Source organism: Cebidichthys violaceus, unplaced genomic scaffold, assembly GCF_023349555.1.
Source record: "Cebidichthys violaceus isolate CVI_PGR_0920_01 unplaced genomic scaffold, fCebVio1.0.p SCAF_21, whole genome shotgun sequence".
Taxonomy (NCBI): domain Eukaryota; kingdom Metazoa; phylum Chordata; class Actinopteri; order Perciformes; family Stichaeidae; genus Cebidichthys; species Cebidichthys violaceus.
The window spans coordinates 11,172,487-11,194,568 of NW_027176384.1; the positions used below are offsets into that span (position 1 = coordinate 11,172,487).

The window sequence follows — 22,082 nt, forward strand, 5'->3', positions numbered from 1 at the left end:
TTTATATATCTTCATCCTCTCACCCACAATTTACCCACTTCTAACTCACCACCTACCTTTTTTCCATGCCATTAATCGCCTCTTCCTTAAACCCTCCTCCATCACCTTTTCCCATCATTTGCCACTTACCTCTCTACTTCCACCTACCTTTCTTCTTCACCTTTGACCTTCCCTCCATCCTTCTTCTGTTATGTTCTCCACTCTCTTACTCCCCCCCTCCCCTGCCCACTCTTCATCATTCACCTTTTCCCTCTGTCAATCCTTCTTTTCCTTTCATTCTCCCACAGAACCATGAGAGGGAAACGGCGCTTCACTGTGCAGCCCAGTACGGACACTCGGAGGTGGTTTCCGTGCTGCTTCAGGAGCTGACCGACCCCACCATGAGAAACAGCCAACAGGAGACCCCTCTGGACCTGGCAGCGCTGTATGGACGGCTGCAGGTCAGTGGGAATGCATATAGAAGTTTTATGAAGAAAAGAATATATAGTTGATGTTGCAAAAGTGCTGTTTTGAGTTGGAATGTCTCAGCTTTTAAAATGTTCCTGGAATCCTTTAATAGTGTTACTGTCGCTGACACGAAGGACTTAGTCTACAAACTGGACCAGAATGTACATTTTTTTGCAGATGAGTAGTTTCTTAAAGGTAACAGTGCACATTCGTCCCTATTCAACCAGAATTTCAGGTACAGAATCATGTATTCAGCATGTTCTAGGTGTGGTATTAGGCTAATGATTACTGTTGAGGTTTTTGCACCGTAAAATAAGTTTGGAAAGGCTTTTTCAAAAGCACGTGTAAACAGTATTGTTGAGTATTTCTTTGATAACGTGACATTTAACCTGGAGTACGTCCCGTCATCATTTGAGTCAACCCTTCAGTTTTACCTAGAGGACTCATCCTCAGCTGGCACATGAGGATTTAACAGATAGCAAGAGAGATAAAGTAGTTCCTCGTCCTGTTGGACTTGACCTTTTTGCTGCGTCCAGAGGGGAGAAGCTCAAATCTCCATAAAGAGGCTTTTGAGATTAATGACAATGCCGCTACAAGCATTCGCTACCGGTTGCTCCAAGGGCAGCGTGCCCCTAATAACATTTAATTTACAGTCAAAATGTAATTGCAACTCCTGCAAAATTCATATAAAAGTCAAATGTGCCGCAAAGGGGAAATTTAGATAGCGGTGCTCGTCACTATAGGCTCCATCAAAACAAACTGGCAGTGTGAAGAGGGTGGGAAGCTGGTGAGGGATCGTATTTTTTTTTGTTTTGTTGTCGTCACAACCGCTACTTAACGCCGGCCGAGAGGGTGGGATCTTCCGGAGGCATATGTGAACCTCTGCATGCGTTGCGTATCTGCTCTGGCACGGGACCGGGAGCAGCTGGTGACTCAATCTGTGCCGTCCCCAGGACCGCAGCAGGCGTTGGCGAGCGACAAGGACCACAGTGAACGAGAGCGGCTCTGAACCGGGAGTCGTCGATTCATTTAAAGATGGCGGATACGCGATGAAAAAAATGAAATCAAATACTTGCTGTGCTATAGACAGGCAGACAGGTGCATATGTTGTTTTTTTTTGGTTTTTTTTTAGAACTGCCGATTTACTCTTTTGAGAAATGTGAGAAAACGTACAGACACATCACAAGAGTAGCTTCACGGCGTATGCCACAAGTGCCTGCCATGTTCAAATGCAATCACGCTGTCTCTCTGCTAAGGTAGTGAGTAATTGCAGTCGAGCCATACAGGTCTGTCTGAGTGTGAATGAATAATTTATAAAGGCAGCGGCCTTTTTTTCTCTCTCTCTCTCTCTCTCTCTCCTCTCTCTCTCTCTCTCTCTCTCTCTCTCTCTCTCTCTCTCTCTCTCTCTTTCTGCATACTAATGAAGGGAAATCCCTGTGGTGAAAGCTGCTGCTGCTGCTGCACGGAGACGTAACTAACACAGGGCAAAAGTTTAGTGTACACACACACACACACACACACACACACACACACACACACACACACACACACACAGCACACGCACATTAAAGGAGGAACCTCTCCTCTCTCTCTCTCTCTCTCTCTCTCTCTCTCTCTCTCTCTCTCTCTCTCTCTCTCTCTCTCTCTCTCTCTCTCTCTCTCCACCACCTCCACTCACAGCCTCCTACTACGCTCAAGTTGATTGACAGTAGCGTAAAGAGACCTACTGTATATTTCTATTCATAGGCGGTGGAAAACAACACTGAACGCTAATTTTCCATCCTCATCTGACCTCGTTAGTTAGTAGTTGATCTGCCTGTCAAGCCGTCGAGACACATCACCTTTTGAGAACGATTAATGGATGCAGATTTAGCGTTCTAAATTCAGTCATTCCTTTTAGAAAATGGGTGTTGATTTCACACAGAAGTAAAGATTGTTGGCCAATAGCTGTCAATTGTGGCAGCTGTAGTTAGCAGATTTGTATCAGTTATTGCTAACTTGGAAATCAAAGCTAACTCTGAAAGTTGGATGAAAGCTCTTATGCGGCGGACTTTTATTTTGGAGTTTTGTGACGCTAGGTTAGTATTGGGTTAGTTAGCTGCACGTGCTGTAATTTGCAGACGAACACACCTTTTAACGCTCATTACGTACAAAAGATCCCGTCCCATCCTCCAAAGTCTTTACGCAGGACATCAGCATTATTGACGAGTGAAGCTTTTTTTCCTCCGAGTTATAACTTAACATTGACTGTCTTCCATTCTAAGGGACAACAAAACATTTACCGTTTCTCTGGAAAACCTTTTTGCTGTGATTTGTCTTTAAAAAAAAAAAAAAAAGTTCCGAAAAGGCGACTCGTTGGCCCAGTTTCTCCAAACTGCGCTGTTTTGTCCCTGACACGTGGCTCTGCTTTTTGTGCACAGGTGGTGCGCATGTTGGTGAGCGCTCACCCCAACCTCATGACCAGCCACACTCGCCGACACACTCCGCTTCACCTGGCTGCGCGCAACGGACACCACAGCACCGTCCAGACGCTGCTGGAGGCCGGCATGGAAGTCAACTGTGTGGTAAGAAAACAATCCTAGCTTGTAGCTGTTGGTGTCCTACATCAGCATCCAAGGATTAAACAGATTCCTGGCAGAGATTATAGTAGCCTTACGGACAAAAAAAAAAATGGCAGAAAAAAAAATAGCTTTTTCTTTTTCAGTTTTTTTTGCTCAGGGCAAACCATGTTCCTTTTGATAAAATTGGATTTGAAAACCTGTTAGTAATATCTGTTTACAACAGGATCGGCATGGAAGCTATTCCACTGAGCTTGTTGTTGGTTCTTTCTTTTCAAATGTGACAGTTGGAAACAGGAAGTAGCTCTCATCATGATTTGTGGAGACTTTTAACTGTTTTTAGACAGTTTGCCTGTGAAATATACAGATATACAATTTTGGAAACGCCACTGTTTTTGTTTCACGGCGAATCAAATTACCAGGAATAATATGTGACATTGTGTTTTGGGGTGAACTGTTTCTTTAAGACATGTGTACACATTTACTGCTCGGATGCAGGAAGAATTTAAATATTTTTGGTCTTGTAAGTTCTTAAACAGAATGTCAAGAGAGTAAAACCCCCAAAAATCCCCGACTCTGAATCTCCTTCCTCCTCTCATCTCTGCTGTAAGTGAATATTTTAGAAGCTTGTGTTTTCAATGAAAGACAGCACGGCTTTGTTTTCTGTGTATATAATCCACCACAGGCATAAATGCTTGGCAGATCCTTCTTTTTGAAAGTGTGTGTGTGTGTGTGTGTGTGTGTCTCAGAGAGCATGTCTATGCGGTGCATGCCTCCCCATGGTGTGGTGATGGAGAGGGATGAATAATTGATTGGGAGAAAAGAAAAAAAAAATTTAGAGAGCAGGAGGACGACGAAGAGGAGGAGGAGGAGGAGGAGGAGGAAGGGGACAGGCTGTTCCTGAGAGGTCCTCTTCACACACGCTACATGTTGAGGAAATACAGTCACTTCCAGTCTACGCTGCTTCATCACTGCTCACTTCCTGCCATGCTGTGTGGGCTGCTCTCCTCCTCCTCCTCGTTCATTTACATTTAGTCTTATTGTGTATTCTGAGTTCTCTGTGCGATCGAAACGCAGCTTTGTCCCGACCCGTTCTGGGCCATTTGTTTTTCGTGAGGCCTTGTCAAAAGACAGCCATGCTTTGCTTCCTCCAACACTGTTTTCTTTCTCTCGAGACGATTTCCTCTGACGAACTAAACTATTTGACTTTGCTCGCTTGTCTTAAGTGTTAAGTGTAGACAAACAGCCCTGTGCTGTATTTATCAGTCTCTTAAGGCTGTTTGAATTGAGTCCTTCCTGATTATTCACATTACAAGACATTTGTTTTCTCCGTCACGTCTTTGAGGTGCTCCAACTGCAAGTGAAATCTTGCTTTTGGCTACGATAAAAAGCATCTGCGACGGATCATTGTGAGGTCAAGAAGCGTCTCGAATTCTCTCTTTCTGTGCCGACTCAAGGTCTCAGAACTCAATTGTGGCAAAAGTTGTGTAGTCTGCACAAGTCTTAAGTTTGTTTTTCATTTAAAACCTCAGTCTTTAGAGCCATATGTCTTCCAATGCAGTAACCAACACAAGCTTCACTTCATCTGCTTTGTGGACGTGGTCTGTGAACCTGTGAACGTCTGCTTCACTCTGAGCTTCTCTGCTCCAGTCAATCGCAAAGGATTTAAGGAAAACCAGTTAATACATGTTTTCGGTGTCTGAACAAAGAAACAAGACGGTTCAGATGCAATCAAAATGAAAATGAACAAATCCTACAAAACCCTTTTTTTTTTTTTTTTTTTTTTAAAGAAAACTCCCTTCTTACCCATAAAGTTTTGATCCACCTGAATGTGTAGTTGTGACTGAAGTTCACTTCTGCTGTTGTCAGAGTCTGAACTGACTCGAGGATCATTTGCTACAAAGACATATGGCGCAGCAGATGCTGCGTTCTTCCTTTCCCTGGCGGTGTAAGTATAGTTCATGTACAGTATGTGGAAGGGCTTTCTGCTGAGCACTATCTGTGACTGCAAGAAAACAAATCTGTTTGGGAGAACACTTTGTCACATTGTGCCTCTGCCCTTCGGGAATACGATCAAATCCGTCACGGACGTATTGCAACTGCAGTTTGGAGAATTTAGTGGATATTGGTGGTTTGGTGCTTATGTCTGTTTTTATCTCCAGAGAGACGGGAACAAACTTGACCTGTTGGATATGGGAGTCATTGTGGCGCTCTCACAGCGAGGAGATGCATGACTCAGCGGCATTGCGGCCATCTTCTTTGTCTTCTGTCCTTGTTGCACAATGTGTGTGTGTCCGTATGTGTGTGTGTGTGTGTGTGTGTGTGTGTGTGTGTGTGTGTGTGTGTGTGTGTGTGTGTGTGTGTGTGTGTGTGTGTGTGTGTGTGTGTGTGTGTGTGTGTGTGTGTGTGTGTGTGTGTGTGCATGATCTGAGAGAGCAGGGCTGTGTTTCTCTGCAGGGATTTGGCCTCGGGCTCCGTGTGTCTAGTGGAAGATGAACACGACACGCCTTCGATTCGGCTCGTCCTCTCCGCCATACACACTGCTGCGAATCTCTCTCTCTCTCTCTCTCTCTCTCTCTCTCTCTCTCTCTCTCTCTCTCTCTCTCTCTCTCTCTGCCTCTCTCTCTCTGCCTCTCTTGTTGCGTCCCGAGTGATGAGGGGCATTGCGAGCCTTTTTGAGACCTCAAATCTTCCTCTGCAATTTACCAAGTTGATTCTTGTTCTGCTGCATCTCTTTTTGGCTGAAAAGTTATGCGTAGAAATGGCGGCGTCTCTCTCTCCCCCTCCCCCCCCCCCCCCCCCCCCCCCCCCCCCCAATTACGACAAGCCGTGTAATGATGGTTTACATGCTGAAATGAAAGTCTGATGTAATGCGGAAACACAAATGTATTCTCGCATTCGTCTTCCATTACTGATGAGAATTCGCTCTCTGCACTATTGTGTGCAAGGCCACAGTGGTGGAGCTTTACTGATGACGGCACAGACACGAGTGGAAAGCACTTTGTGTGTGTGTGTGTGTGTGTGTGTGTGTGTGTGTGTGTGTGTGTGTGTGTGTGTGTGTGTGTGTGTGTGTGTGTGTGTGTGTGTGAGAGAGAAAGAGAGAACGATCGTACAGGTCAGTAATTGGAGTCAAGCCATATAGGTCTATCTGAGTGTGAATGAATAATTTATAGAAGCAGCACCGTCACTCTCTTTTCACTCTGTGTGTGTGTGTGTGTGTGTGTGTGTGTGTGTGTGTGTGTGTGTGTGTGTGTGTGTGTGTGTGTGTGTGTGTGTGTGTGTGTGTGTGTGTGTGTCTCTCCTTCTCTGAATGTTTCCATAATAATGAGGGGAAGTCCCTATGGAGGAAACCTGCTGCCAGTGCGGGCAGGTAGCCAACAACACAGGGCAAAAGTTTAGTCCAAACGCACACACTCTCTCACACGCACACACAATGAACACACTAGGCTGCCTTTTTCTAAAGTGGCCGTGAGCATTTACATTCGACTGCTACATTTCTGCCATGCAGCCATGAAACAGAAAGTCATCTGCCTCTCAATTCCCCGGAAGCTCTTAGAGAGTGAGAAGTCGCCTGCCTCGCTTCCTCGTGACATCATAGTCTGTATAATCGGCATGGGGGACGGGAAGTGGTATAGAGATGACCGCACGGGGGGGGGGGGGGGGACCGGAGAGGGTTAGGAAGGCAAGTAGTGTGTGTGTGTGTGTGTGTGTGTGTGTGTGTGTGTGTGTGTGTGTGTGTGTGTGTGTGTGTGTGTGGGAAAAGGGAGGTGGATCATTTCCTGCCTCCCCACCTCCTCTCACTTGTATTTGGGTGAAAGATCCTTTTGGCTAAACTTCCACAGTTTGATGCGGTCGACGAAGCTGTGACCACTCATCTGTTCACCGCTGGGACGTACGCCTGCGATATTCTCCCCCCAAAAGACAACTGGATGATTAACCTTTGACATTTTTGAGGACGGGGGGGGGGGAGCGGCTGCATCTGGCCGTGTGTATACCGTCCGATGACACTTTTTTTGTTGCAGAGGAAACGGAGCGGCCTCGGTGAGTTTGGTATATTCCGCGCGGAGGACGAGCGCGTGCGTCTGGTTCGGTGTCGCGCTGAGTTGAATTTCCCCGGCAGCCTATCGGCAGACCTGGCTGTCGTCCAGATAATTTGTCTTCATTAAGGCTGGGACTTTGGTTGGGTCCAGGATTTCATCTGTGTTGTCGGGAAGCCGACCGTGAAGGATGCGATGGAATCAGCGTGTGTGTGTGTGTGTGTGTGTGTGTGTGTGTGTGTGTGTGTGTGTGTGTGTGTGTGTGTGTGTGTGTGTGTGTGTGTGTGTGTGTGTGTGTGTGTGTGTGTGTGTGTGTGTGTGTGTGTGTGTGTGTGTGTGATTTTTTTAAAAATGTGTGTACGTATGAATTCAAGTTCAAATCTTTACTGTCCCTGGTGGGGATTTTAGCTTCAAGCAAGGTGTACAGGGCAGTGTGTTAATGAGCTTTAGAGCTTTAACTGCATTTAATATCATCATCATCATCATCATCATCATCATCATCATCATCATCATCATCGTTTTCTTTCGTTCATCCTCCTGCTGCTCTAACAAAGCGCGTGCTGTTGCATGCGGCACGCATTCAATTGGGACGTACTACTTCCTCATAACATGGCACCTTGAGCTTTGACCCTCTTGCTCATATATCTGCCGTGCAAAGGATTGTGGGTCGGAACAGCCAGAGAAGCGTGTTGTCTTGCATTCTTGCAAACATGTGAGCGGATGTAGTGGAACATGCTGGTGTGTGTTTTTGGCATACTGCATCCTTTTTTTTTTCTTGTCGTATGGGTATGAAGGAGTAGTCCCAGTGTGGCTGCTTGTGCTGCTGAATGGTATGGCGTGTTTCTAATCATTTTTTTTTCTCGCAGTTTTAATAAGGGTGGACTCCCACAAAATAAAATGACAGCAACAAGATGGTTTTAAGTCTTTGTTCTAATTGATTCTAAACATCTGTTCTTTTCCTCTCTCGCTGGGGCTCTTTGAGTGTTGCTCCGATAAAAGCCGCCTTGTCAAGATTAATCGTCTCTCTCATCACCGCTGATCCAAGATGAGGAACTTACCAGTGGCCTCCCCCTCCCTATAGTTTTCCATGTGTTGCATCAGAACTGTAATACCCCCATTTAGAAGTGCTGGAGGTTGATACGGGCCGGCGTGTGGCGAGCTACGTTTCCACACGGGCTCCCGCTGCTCGTGTAATGGTTTGAAATCGGTTGTGGCCTCACACAGGCGAGGGAATGTGACTCTTTTTTTTTTTTTTTTTTTTTTTTAATAAATCTCGCTGCATCTCTTTCCAGAGAAAGAGGCATTGTATCAACTCAAAATATTCTTTTCTTGCTCCCTTTTAAATCCTTGTGCTTATTTTCCCCCCCTTGTAAATCCTATCGGTCCTCCCAATGCACTTCTGTTTTTGATGTCTATTTCTGTCTCTGTGTTTAATTGTTAAAGTAATGGGATATTAACACACACTGTGTCTCTCTCTTAGACGGAGAATGGCAGTGCACTCCATGAGGCAGCTCTCTGTGGGAAGATGGATGTAGTTCGCCTTCTGCTTGACTCAGGTGGGTCTATAAATACATCCTGGAAAATACAAAAAACTGTGCGTTCCCTTGTTTTTCTCTTTCATTTTGACTTGGGGCTAGATGCCCATGGTGTTCTTCTTCTCTCCGGATTGTGGGTTGAATTGGCCCTCAGGTGAACTCCAGGCATCTGTCTCACTGTTATAAAACCCTACACTTTTGACTTTATTATTGTTTTTGGCCATTTTGCATCAAGAGGAGGTGCGGAAAGTTCAACAGGATGCGATACGTGACGTCGCCTTTTGATGATGTCACTCGACTTGAAAATGGGTCAACGGTCATGGTGATCGGTGTCAAAAATCACTGCTTGCTTCGTAATGAGAGCACTGTTGACCCTTTGACACCGCCGCCAACACTCCACCCACTTTCCTCAAGCACTTCCTGTTTCCCGCAGGACTTCCTGTGGGCGGCCATGCTCTTTTGGCCTCGATTTTTATTAACATCCTGGATCAACGAGGGGCTGCGGCGGCCTGATTCACTAAACTCAAGCCCTACACAACCCTTCAAACACAGTGTGTGTTTGGGTTGGGAGGTAGTCGTAGGGATGCAGGGTGGGCCGACAGCCTTTCATTGTTGATCTTGAACTATGCAGGGAAACAGTTGAAGGATGTTGAAATATACAACCAGCGCACCAAAGATATCTTTTTCTGACCAAGTAAATCTCAGAAATACTTTTCATAAGGTCCAAATGTGCTTTCTCCCACTTTTTGATTGTTTCTTTCACGGTGCCCAGCAGAGTGACTGGAATGTCATTTATTTTTTTATGTTGAATTGGACCCATGAGCGCAGGAAGGGATTAAAAAGGCTAACAGTAGGATAAATGGGGATGTATTGTAGAAGAAAGATTGTTTGTTTCTGATCACAATTGAATTTGTTTGTTTGTGTGTAAGCCTCACGTTTGTGTGCGTTTTTGTTTTTTACGCCTTCATGAAGGTGCCTGTGATTTAGCGCTGTAAAAGCGTGGAGGAGTGTGTGCTCCTCGACAACAGACTAGATGAAAAGCGTATTTCGCTGTTGGTAAAGAGTGTTCATGAATTCATAAAATCCCACATCTGTCCTCTGGTGACTGCAACTCATTCATCTTTTGCTGACTGGAGTTTTGTGACTGCGTGTCAGCAGAGCTCAGTCTGTGCATGTGTACTGCATGTCTTGTGTCTGTAGTTCAGGTTCTTTGAGCAAAGTATGAGAAGGTTTATCTTGTTCGGCTCAAGTCATGGATGTTGTGTTGCCTTGTACTCTATTTGTGTGTGTGTGTGTGTGTGTGTGTGTGTGTGTGTGTGTGTGTGTGTGTGTGTGTGTGTGTGTGTGTGTGTGTGTGTGTGTGTGTGTGTGTGTGTGTGTGTGTCAGAGATCGACACCAATCTCAAAAACAGCCAGGGGAGAACAGCTCTGGAGATCCTGAGAGAGCATCCTGCACCGAAATCCCAGCAGATCACTGCTCTTATCCAAGGTAAGACACACACACACACACACACACACACACACACACACACACACACACACACTGTAGGTTGAGAGGAATTCCACTTGAGAAATGTGGACATATCAGGAGCAAAAACAAAAGGAATACTCGCGCCCAGTAAATGTAGTACAACATAGGGGCGGTTAAAGATGCGGTATTCACAGTTGAACAGATTTCATGTTCCATTTCAAGGCTTACAGGTGCTAGAGCATGAACAGGTGGTGTGTGATTGAGACTGATGAGGTGTCCCACTTTTTGCGGCGACACTAGAACTCGACACGTGTGTTTTTTTTTTTTTTTTTTTGTTGGACTTACGTGTGTGAATCGATGCATTCACGGAAATAGAAGTGTTTTCTGCTAATTGGTTCTACATGCTCTGAAAGTTGAACGTGAACTTGTTTGGCGAGCGCCTCTTATTGCAGCCGGCGGCATCAAAGCCACAAAGAAACAGGATTTCAAGTTTTTCCAAGTGAAATTGGGATATTGCGATGAGGAAGAACTGTTCAAAAATCTTTAAATGTTAAATTATGCTTTTTGAATTAACATGCTCATGCCTGCCAACATCTTTTTTTTTTTTTTTTTTGCTGGAAGCATACCATAGGGAGGAAAAGAGATGCGATTGTGCTTTTAAAACAGGGCTGCATTCTATATTCATTTGCAGATTTTAAGAGAGACATTATTCATTTTGCTACTTAAAAATCTGCCTCATAATTAAACTCGGAATGTAACCAGTAAAGTCACAAGTTCATGCCAGCGCTTTTCCATTACAGCTGCACCCAGTCAGACTTTTTCAGCAAAAGAAAGAAGCGTTAAGTGTTTTCTTCACTCCTCCACCTGCCATTAAAATGCCTGTTTGTGCTCTCATGTTTACTGCAGTGTGTGTGTGTGTGTGTGTGTGTGTGTGTGTGTGTGTGTGTGTGTGTGTGTGTGTGTTTTGTGTGGGACCAGTGATTGTTAGTGTGAGTTCACTCCGCTGTCCCCCGGGGACCCAAAGTTTCTCCAGATTGCCACTTCTAAAGACAGCGTAGTCCTGAGGTGATTACGAAAGGCTCAGTGTGAACGCTGTAATCTGTGGCTTGGAGGCCTTCCCTATCTGTCCTTGTGTAATCTGTGTGTGTGTGTGTGTGTGTGTGTGTGTGTGTGTGTGTGTGTGTGTGTGTGTGTGTGTGTGTGTGTGTGTGTGTGTGTGTGTGTGTGTGTGTGTGTGTGTGTGTGTGTAAGGCACGCAGTTACAGATGATTTAAAGAGGGGGAGATAATGGCAGACAGAGGGACGAGGAGAATATGTCAGACCCTAAATTAACAGCGAGGTGGTTTTACTGTAACCTGGAGGCAAAATTAGAAAGAAAGAAAAGAAAACAGTTTTTTTTTTTTAAATAACATAAAGCAACAGTGATGCAACGGGCAGAGCAATTTAGTTGTAATTGGCGATTCCAGTTTCCCATTTCAGGTAAACTGTAACGCTCAAAGCATCTGATTAAATAAAAACACGGCCTACAACCGAACCGTTTTGGGTCATTCTCACGGCTCTCATGGATCGTAAAGTAAGGTTTGGTGCATTTCAACAAAGCTTTGCTTCACAGGATGAGTTTGTACTGACTGACCTCTGGTGGGTCCGTGGGGTTGAACTTTGAAATTCTGCCGCTCAAATCCTGAGCGCTGCCTTTATGCCACTCCGAATATTCACACGTGTGAAACTAAAAGGCTATTTGATGTCCAGACCCGGTGATGGAAACGCTTTTAAAGACATGAATTGACCACTTGTAGCTTTTTTTTTAAATGTCAAAAATCCATGTGATAGTAGATATTGCTGAGGAATCGTTTGCCATCCAAATCTAATCTCAATAAACCAGCGCAGGGGGAAAAAAAAAAGGAGAGATTTGGACTTCAGCATAAATAGGAGACTGGATGTATGTGTGTGTGTGTGTGTGTGTGAGTGTGTGTGTGAGTGAGGCATGAAAGCGAGATAGTGAGAGAGAAAAAAAAGGACACAGCTGTGACTTGGTGAAAAGATCAGCTGCATGCCATTTCCTGTTGGAGAGGAGATGGAGAAGGACACACACAAAGAGGAGAGGACCTCTCATTTACTGAATTGTACCAGCTGAGGGACTTTCTGCTCGCCCCAGGCACCTCATTATGAGTAGATTCTCATTTGATTTGCGGCGCGTGACTCATCTCGCCGCTTGAATTCATTAACAGTTCACTTTCCACTGCCCAGCAGCAACTGGTCATGTACTTGCAGTTGCAGTAGTTCAGCCGCGCCGCTTTGTCTTCTGCTGTTTACGCAGCCTGTGCTGAAGAATGACTACAGGGGGAATAAAACTGTCAAGCAGTTTAATGACATCAAATGAGCATTAAATGACTCTGATACACTTCCCCATACTCGGTGTAATTTTATGCAAATATGGTTGTGTATCATAATTATCCAGCTGAATGCCGAGATACATAGTGGTAGAAATACACACACTCTCCCTTAATAGGAGTCCTCATTAGGGGGATGATTAGAGCGTTTCTATGTTGGTTTTTTTTGGGCGGCTAATGCCTCACTTAAGGAAGTTTATCATCCAGTCTTCAACTTAGTTTCTGCCACACCTGAACCTGCTTCCCCCACTCTCTTTCTTTTCCCACTCAATCCTTCTCTTTAGCTTTTTTTTTTTTAATGAACAGCAGAGTGCTCTATTAGCAGAAGCTGCGAAGTGGATTTGCGGTGCGGGAAAAGGGTGTGAATTGAATGCAGCACAAGCTGTTTACCAATGCTGATGGCCGTGCTATTACATTGATCCGGTAAAAAGGCCTCTGAAATGCTTTTCCTCCAAACTCCTCTTCTCTCTTTCTCCTCTTTCCTCAACATATGTTCTTCTCTCTCTTCTCTTTCATGGTCTGATCCTCCATCTTCTCACCCCCTCGGCCCTGTTTGTCTCCATTCCTCTGCAGAATATATGATGGACGAGATGGAGATGGAGATGAGGAGCATCATGGAGGAGCCTGTGCGCAAGTGTCCCATCCCTGCACCTCGAACCTCCGTTCCCTCGCCCTCCGCCTCCCCCTCCCTCAGACACAAGAGTGAGTATACACAATGACGCAACAACAACAACTACGCAGTAATTGGGTTTACACTGAGAAGAATAGGAATGTACCAATCCTAAAAAAAAAAGAGGAAGTGGGGCAAGATTTCCTTTTGAGAAAGTGACAGAAACCAGCAGCATAGATGATAAATAACTCATATTGAACATATTTTTGTTTGACATGAGGTTCATAATATGTTTTAGAATACGCCTGAAACACATCAGAAATAATCACCATAAATGATTACTATAAGAAAAGGGAATGCGCTGAGGGCAAACTCTGCATCATTTCTTTTTTTGCAATATGGGCGAACAATACCACATGAATCCAGCCATGGAGAGCAGCTCCTCTAGTGGAGAGACACAGTTACTGCCACACAGTTTCCCTGTGCAGCGCTGCCCCCTGTGTTGTGAGTGTAGCACTGCAGCAAGCTGAGTTCCCTCTGATCCGCTCTCTGCCCGTATCAGAAACCATTAGTTCTGTCTGGTGATAAATCCCCCTAACAGGATCTTAAAAAGAATGGCTTCTTGATTACTGTGCAGTCTGTTTTAGTGTTATTTTCTTCACCACGTTTGTACTAGCAGTGACGGGGACTGGCTTCATGCTGATGCTTAAAGGCGCTCTGGATGTTTTTCTTACTTTCCACTCGGCTCTCTTCGTCCTCTCCCCAGATGACGCTGTGACAAGTGAGCTGTCCAAACTGCTCCACGAGATCAAAAAGTGCCGGGACAGGGACTACTCCTTCGAGGAGCTCTGCCACACCATCTCCTCCCACTCCATGGACAGCTTTGGCAGCGGGCGGCTCTCGGACGAGGAGCGCCCAGATCGACCCAACGGCACCCTGACTCGAGTCAAGGTACGGCGCTCAGTTGTGACAGAGGATTGGTGCGTTGAAAGGCGTTTGGTGTGTTGGGAGAAAGAACCACGTTGCTTTATTTACACCTGGTCCTGGTCCTGTCTTGAAGGTCTTCTTGTGAACTCAAACTCCTGAGTTAACAAGTGACAACTCATCACATGTTCAACCACAAATCGGATCTAGCAAACAGTAATATATATTATTATTATATATATATATATATATATATATATATATATATATATATATATATATATATATATATATATATATATATATATATATATATATATATATATATATATATATATATATATATATATACAAAGCTCTTTTCCCGCACCGCAAAGCTATACAAAGCTCTTAACCCTCCATCCAACTCATTCACACACACTCACACACTGATGGCAGCCAGCTCCCATGCATGACACTGGCCTCACAAATGGGATCAATCAGGGGGTCAGTGACTTGCTCAAGGACATTTTGACATGCCAGACGTTGAACCGCCAACCATTGCGGCAAGTGGACGACCTGCTCCACCTGCTAGCCACAGCCGCTCCATGTCAGAAGTCCAGTCAAGTCAAGTTATTAATTATTCACCAAAGAATTAATCGACAGCAATATTGATAATCGATCGACTGTTGCAGGCGTTACTAGTTTCAGCCTCTCAAATGTAAGGCGTTAATGCTTCTCTGTGTTGTCTCATTGGAAAGACTACAGACTTAACGATTCACTGACTGATCAAAGAATCAGATTCATTTTCAGTTAAGATTTGTTTAGTTGCAGTCATAATTAAAACTCTGTGCTAATATTTGAGCTCAATAACGAATTAGAATACATTGAACACCACTTCATGATTATACAAAATCAATATTTTATACCAGATGAAGAGAGAAGATGGTGCAAACTTAGAATATGTAGCATTTAAAAAACAAAACAAAGATATGAATCCTTCTACGTAATATTACACATTGCATTTATAGTCATTTTAACATATAATATCTTTACAAAAACACCTTAATCTTGTGGTGTGTTGTCAGCACCATGTGTGTGCACTGCTGATCAGATGAATGCTTGTACTTTGTCTATTCTGACAACAGAGGGCAGTATCAGATCGACTGATGCAGCTGAGCCGACCTCTCCCATTGAGTATTCACTCGTCGAAACACAACAGCTACTGTTTATCGTTCGCCTGAATTACTTTAGAATTGTGATTACTTCTTGTGCTCAGACAGCCGTTCACAGCCAGCAGACGTTGTTCTTCTTGACCTCGCGTCTTCTCATTAGCTGCCTTTTATGATGAAATATTGTGGGTAGAATCTACTTCACTTGTTTCCTCTCTCAGTCACACACACACACACACACACACACACACACACACACAGAGGCAAACTGACTGGACCTTATTGGACCTTATTGGTTTGAATTTCAGTTTGGAGATGAAATAGGTGACTGTCATCAGTATTAGCCGACCAGAGAACCACAGCTGCAGTTTATTTCTAACAGCCGGCGCAGCGTGACGGGAGAGAGGCTCTGAGCTTTTTCAATTCCACTGCCCAGGAAGTCAGACGCACCGCAGGACACAGAGGTCTTCTATCACACTGACCACCCCCCACCTGAGCCTTTAGACCACACAAACACACACACACACACACACACACACACACACACACACACACATACAGAGAAGAAGCATCCAAAGTAATGCGTTTGTCTGTGTCTGTGCTTCTCGCTTGCTTATTTACGGCATGTCTGTTTCAATTTTTCTTTCTATTTCTCTTCTCGCTCACCTACAGCAACACACACACACACACACACACACACACACACACACACACACACACACACACACACACACCGTACACACACCTCAGTGAGGGAATATTTTGACACTGATCAATAGCTCATCATCTTTTCCATTTCTGTAATAGGCTCAATATGAAAGCACAGCCGAGGAATGTTTACGTACAGTGCGTACGGCCTGCTCTCGTTGAACCTCCGCTCATTATCTCCGACAGGAGGATCACGCGATCAGTGATTGCGTGCGTGCGTGCGTGCGTGCGTGAGTGTGCACCTCTAGGTCTGTCCACGGCGAATCTCGCATTCTGCTGCAGCAAACTGCATAATATTTTGGGTGGCCAGTAATGGCCAGTTAACGCACTGCTGAGTAGCGTTACATCGCCGCCATTTAGCCGCTTCTACGAGTTTTAATTTCGTTTTTTTTTTTTTTTGCTAGACTGTATGACGTGTCTTATGCGACGACTTAGAGTCGATTGCCTGCGTCGCCACTTGTTTTTGAGTTTGAAGGGTTAGACACACCTGCCGGGGATCTACACTCTGCTGAGTGCACCTTTCTAGTTTTGGATGTAATTATCTCGATCCATCTTCTCTCGCTCTTTCTCACGGTACCTATTTGTATCCTATTACTGACATTCACAGTGTGCATGCGTGTTTATGTGCCCCCAGGCTACTGTCTGTACGTGTGGCTGGAGCCATTAGTATGTGATTCAAAGTGTCTGTTGCACATGAATAAAACATGCATAAACCGCACACACACACACACACACACACACACACACACACACACACACACACACACACACACACACACACACACACACACACACACACACACACACACACACACAGTAATGCCTTGGTACCCATTGTGTGTAAACCGAGCAATAATGGAAATGCATGCTTGTGTGTGTGTGTGTGTGTGTGTGTGTCCTGTATTCAAATGAGCGCTCTATACTGCGTGTGTTCATTGTGGTTGAACCAGTCTCTGAAAGACAATTCCACAGGTTTGCTAACGCTGGTCATATTTTCTGCTGATGTTCAGGAAGTTTCTTTACCCATTTTTCAAAGAAACACAAAGGCTGCCACTTAAGATTATTTAGTGCATAAAAAATGTATATATCAGATAATAATTTAGTCAGGAAAATGTATGGAGATTAAATTATTGTTGTCTGACCAACAGTCCAAATCCCAAAAGTATTCCATTTACAATGATATATAACAGAGAAAGCAGCAAATTATCATATTTGAGAAGCTGGAACCAGCAAATGTAATTTGTGCTGGTTGATTAATTTTCTGTTGCTTGACTTGAAACATTCACTAATTTCCTTTAACTGAAGCCTCTGCGGGTTAGAAATGCAGTGTTTGAATTAAAGAACACAACTTACAGTCTGCAGCCGCGTTACACAGCCCTGTGAGGCTGTAATTAGGCACAGCGGTGCTTTGAGCTACATGCTAACACTGGCTTGCTAACATGCGTTCAGTGACAAGACATTAGCAGGTTATTTTTACGAGGTTTACCATCTAAGTTTAGTCTCTCAGCAGGCTCGAATTTGCTAATTAGCACTAAACACAAAGTACAGCTGAGATATTTCTTAACCATTAAACCTGCTTAATCAGTGTTTTATAGCAGCAGGACAACTTGTGAATGTGTGGGGACGTACATTTGGGAAAATGTGTTCAATTGGTAAGCTTCAAATAAAGATACGGTTCTTTTCTTTCAATGATGAGCCTGAAATGTATTTGCAATAGAGTCACAGGGTTAATGCGATTTTCGGTTTCTTCCATCAAATTAATTAAAGCCAATTTGTTAACAAGCCCCTCAAAATGCACGCACAAAAACCCACACCCTTATGTAGTTAAAGCTACTATGAGAAAGCCTTCTGCAGCAGGGTCTGACGGTCTGCCCCGCTCAGCCCTGGGTCTAGTTCCCCCTTTTTCTCGGGGCGGAGAACTACTAAGAAATAGCCAATCTTCTCCTTTACTTATGTAGTTCATATGGAGGCATCAGTATTAAACTGACTCTGTTTCATAACCAGTTAAAAGTTCCTCAAAGCAACTTTGAGTATAGAAAAAAAAAAAAATCCCCAAATGATAATCTATATCTTCAAGGGTTTCCCGTGCTGTAATATTGATCAGCTATGCAGTCCGCAGTAATGAATTATTAACTGCGTTCTTTTTATTCAACACCGGCTGGTATCTGAATTTTACTGTAATGAAAGGATATCTGTTGTTCCTGCAGTGTGTGTGTGTGTGTGTGTGTGTGTGTGTGTGTGTGAGGACTTCATCACGCTTCACATCGATCAACATTCCAGTGTTGCAGAGGGCCCTTTGCAATCTGGAGCGACTGGTGACCTTTTGGTTCTCATTTTCCGCCTCCACCTCCAGCCTGGCTGCTGTTCTTTGACTCCTCCCGTCTGTCCGTCCCTCCCTCTGTATCTCCTCTTGGTTTCATTTCTCACAATTGTCCTCCAGCACCTCTTCCTGTTTCTAACACGTCCTTCAAGCTCCTCTCTTAATCCTCTCCCTCTTTACCCCTCATTTTCTTTGCCCTCCTGCTTATTTTTAGACCTTCGTTCTAAAGACCATTTTTCTCTCGTCATCAGACCTCCCTCGGCTCTCTCCCTTCGCCCCTCTTTTAAGGCTACGCGTCAGACGATGCTCTGGTATCTGTCTACGTAATCTGCCGTGACCGGCGTCCTTTGCCGCATTATGTGGTTCACTGAGATATCAGGTGGGGCCGTATGCGCCCTGTGACACCTCGTGCCACGGAGCTCTTCCACACACCTGCCTCCTGGGAGCCAAAGAGCCCCAGGAAAGGACACAGTGTGCGTGTGCGTGTGCGTGTGCGTGTGCGTGTGTGTGTGTGTGTGTGTGCGTGACAAAGTGTGTTCTGCTGTTCCTGCATCTTTGTCCTTTCGGGTTAACTCATTGTGGCTCCCAGAGCAGCGATGCGAAGGCATTCTCTATGTGTGTTTTTTTTTTCTAAAATGAGCATCAGCATCTAAAGAAAGGGATGTTGAGGCTGAATAGAAATGAAGAAAATAACACCTTTTTTTTTTTTTAAGCTTTCGATTTGCATTGATGATCATTTTGAGTGATCTCACCCAACCTGCAGCACTTTTGTTTAGCTCTTAGAAAAACAATGTCCCAAACCTCAAAAGAAAATTTCTAGAGGGAGCCTTTTGCGTTTTTATGTCACTCGAAGGCCACCGTAGTTTTGGACACACTTGGAAAGGGAGGAGTGAGCGGAGGGGTATTTAGTTGGGAGGCACTCTGCAACCTCACCGCTAGATGCCACTAAATCTTACACACTGTTTATTTGAATCTCTTTTCGCAATGTATAAACAAATAGTCTCTCTTTTCAGCTCGCTGTTTGATCCCCCTGTTCTTTGCTCTTTGGCGAACTAATGATTTGAAACTACGTTTGTTTGTTGTTTGTGTACGCAGCGGCCGACCCCACCTCTGGCTGTGGCCCTGGAGGAGGAGGAGGCGGAAAAGAGTTGCGGCCCCACTGGATTCTGGGAGGCCCTGACACCCTGCAACGGCTGCCGCAACCTGGGCTTTTCCAGCCTATCACAGGTACACGCACACACACACACACACACACACACACACACACACACACACACACACACACACACACACACACACACACACACACACACACACACACACACACACAGATAACCTACTTTCCCTGCTAATTTGCATTACATCGTATTTTAGAGTGTGCACATAATGGCACCTATGCAACATAATCGTAGCAATTCATAATCAACACATCGTTCGTCACATGGTGTAGAAGGATGCGTACGCACGCGCACACACACACACACACACACACACACACACACACACACACACACACACACACACACACACACACACTGTTCGACTAGAGTGAAATTACAGGGTCGTTATATCGCCATTGTTCTGAGAGGATGCTTTTACCGGTTACCTTGGGAACGCAGCGGTTGAGATTGGCTCTCCCGGCAGCTCCGGCTACTACTCCGTCTCTGTTGTGCTCTCAGGCTGGTTCCCTTTTTCTTTCATCTTCACCTTCCATCTTGTTATCAGAACTTTCCAAAATGTCTCCTTAGCTCTCCAGATTGATCTTTTCATGGGAGGGACTTGGGTCATGAGCTTTGCGTGAGTAACGTGGATCTGATGTATCTGATGCAATGAGATCACATTAAAGGATAATCGTCCCTTGCGGGTAAATGTGAATATTGCAGCAGCTGCACAGGAATACACAGCGGAATATAAATGTGACTTTTAGTGCTGATATTGTATTTCTTAGAGGTCCAAAAGCGGCATTGATTTTTCTGTCAGAAAACTCAGGTGAAACAGTTTAATGTACACAAAACTGTGTCGTTGATATTTGACTTCTGGTCTTTGATGTCAACAATTCATAATAGCATTGAAAGATATAAACACCCTTCAAACATCTTTATGAGCTCAAGGCCCACAGCTGTAAGTTGTACTTGAAAGGGTTTGTACTTCAAATCTACCCGTTTTTATGAGCCTAAATCACAAAACTCATCTAGACTTCATATATTTACCCTCCTTTCCAAAATGAAATATTGGTGTTATGGTCAATAAAAAACACTTTTTGCCCAGCAAGTGTATTGATCTCTTTGCTTACATAGCAAACGTGTTTATACATTGTGTACATATTCAGTTTTTTTTTTCCTCTCGATTTTGATCAACAAGACAGCTTGGAAGTGGCTCCACAGTCATGACAAAAGAAAAATATGTGTATTAGACGAAAGGGAAAACAATAAAGAGAAAGCTTAGTTCACCTTTTCTTAATCTTGTGCATCTTTCATACCTTTTGTACCTGAGAATATCCGCTGCAATATATACCTGACAGTATATTGCATGAGTTGTAATTTAAAGTTTATTAGGAATAATTTGAGATCCTCTCCCACTTGTTACCTCTCAGGCCAGGGTGTGAATCTCCTCCACTTCCTAGTACTTCTGCTCCATCTTTTCTTCTTCCTTCCGTCCTTTCCTCCTCCCTCTCCCCCTGAGCCCTTCGTGCTGCGTACATAAGTGCGGTTCAGTGTGTGCAGAGGAGATTGTTTAGCGGTGGGATGCGTTCTGGCTCGAACAGCAGGACATCTGACATTTACAACACAACAGACCCTCTGTCTTGTATACTGGCAGCCTTCCTGCATGACTGGCACACTGCCTGGAGAGGTTTGCACCTGGATAAGTGTGTGTGGAGATGTGTGCGTGTGAGCGCTAATGTGTTGGTGCGTAGAAAGGAGAGAGAAAATAACCCTCTTTGCGTGTCCGTTTTAAATGTGAGCATGAGTATATAGAGCATATTTGGAGGCATCAGCTGTACTGTGTGTGTGTGTGTGTGTGTGTGTGTGTGTGTGTGTGTGTGTGTGTGTGTGTGTGTGTGTGTGTGCGTGTGCGCGTGCAAATGTGTGTCTGAATTTTGGCATGGCTTCATTTTGTGTGGGTGGGTTTGCGTGTGTGTGTGTGTGTGTGTGTGTGTGTGTGTGTGTGTGTGTGTGTGTGTGTGTGTGTGTGTGTGTGTGTGTGTGTGTGTGTGTGTGTGTGTGTGTGTGTGTGTGTGTGTGGCTTTATAGAAGAAGCCGAAGAAAGGAACAGAGTGTGGAAGAGAAATTGAGTTGTTATCACATAATTAAGTTAGCACCGGGCTAATTTGCCCAGTGTCATTATGAATAAACAGAGTTCACATAAAGAGAGAAGCCTGTGCGTCCCCTCTGAGGATGAATGGAGAAAGTGAAACATTTTTCATGCGGCGGTCTTTCTATCTCATCCTGTTGTTTTTTTTAGCTCGTTTTCTCTCATCCATCTCCATCTCGCGTTGGTCTCTCTCTGGCTCGTCTGTCGCTCACTTTATGTATCAGCAGAAGTGTGTTAACCTTCGTATCGATCGTCTGAGCGCGGTTGTCCAGCTGTCACTCAACACCGTCAGTCATACAGAAAAGATTCCTGCTCTAAACGCTTTAGTTCAAACTTTAGTTTCATTGTATTGTTCGGGTTGTTTGAGGCGTCCATAGGCAGTAGATGGCGGTCGGCACGGATGCAAAGCGATGTACTGCTGTGGACGGGTGCAGCAGCGAAACCCGAAAACCCTAAACCCTAAAAAAGCAATATCAGGTTAAGTTTTAGCTATAGTTAAAATATCTTCACCGCCTTGCCTTCAGACCCTCTTTCTGGCGGGGAACTGAAGCCGTTATCTGTGCTCTCTTCGAAGCCACCGGACTCCTTTGACAAAACCAGTAATTTGACCGCACAGAAA

At 44.5% G+C, this 22,082-nt stretch overlaps 1 protein-coding gene across 4 annotated transcripts in view; it reads left to right on the plus strand.

The window, feature by feature from the left end:
- Positions 1 to 22,082, plus strand: part of anks1b (ankyrin repeat and sterile alpha motif domain containing 1B) — a 180,961-nt gene that overhangs the window by 57,931 nt on the left and 100,948 nt on the right. For 3 of the 4 annotated variants that reach the window (XM_068717376.1, XM_068717372.1, XM_068717371.1), the window contains exons 4-10: positions 288 to 440; positions 2,868 to 3,011; positions 8,523 to 8,598; positions 9,965 to 10,066; positions 13,012 to 13,140; positions 13,815 to 13,999; positions 19,247 to 19,378. In XM_068717376.1, coding sequence (XP_068573477.1) covers positions 288 to 440; positions 2,868 to 3,011; positions 8,523 to 8,598; positions 9,965 to 10,066; positions 13,012 to 13,140; positions 13,815 to 13,999; positions 19,247 to 19,378 — 921 coding nt within the window. Of the gene's footprint in view, positions 1 to 287; positions 441 to 2,867; positions 3,012 to 6,863; positions 7,047 to 8,522; positions 8,599 to 9,964; positions 10,067 to 13,011; positions 13,141 to 13,814; positions 14,000 to 19,246; positions 19,379 to 22,082 lie in introns of those variants that run through there. The other variant, XM_068717373.1, reaches the window with a different exon arrangement.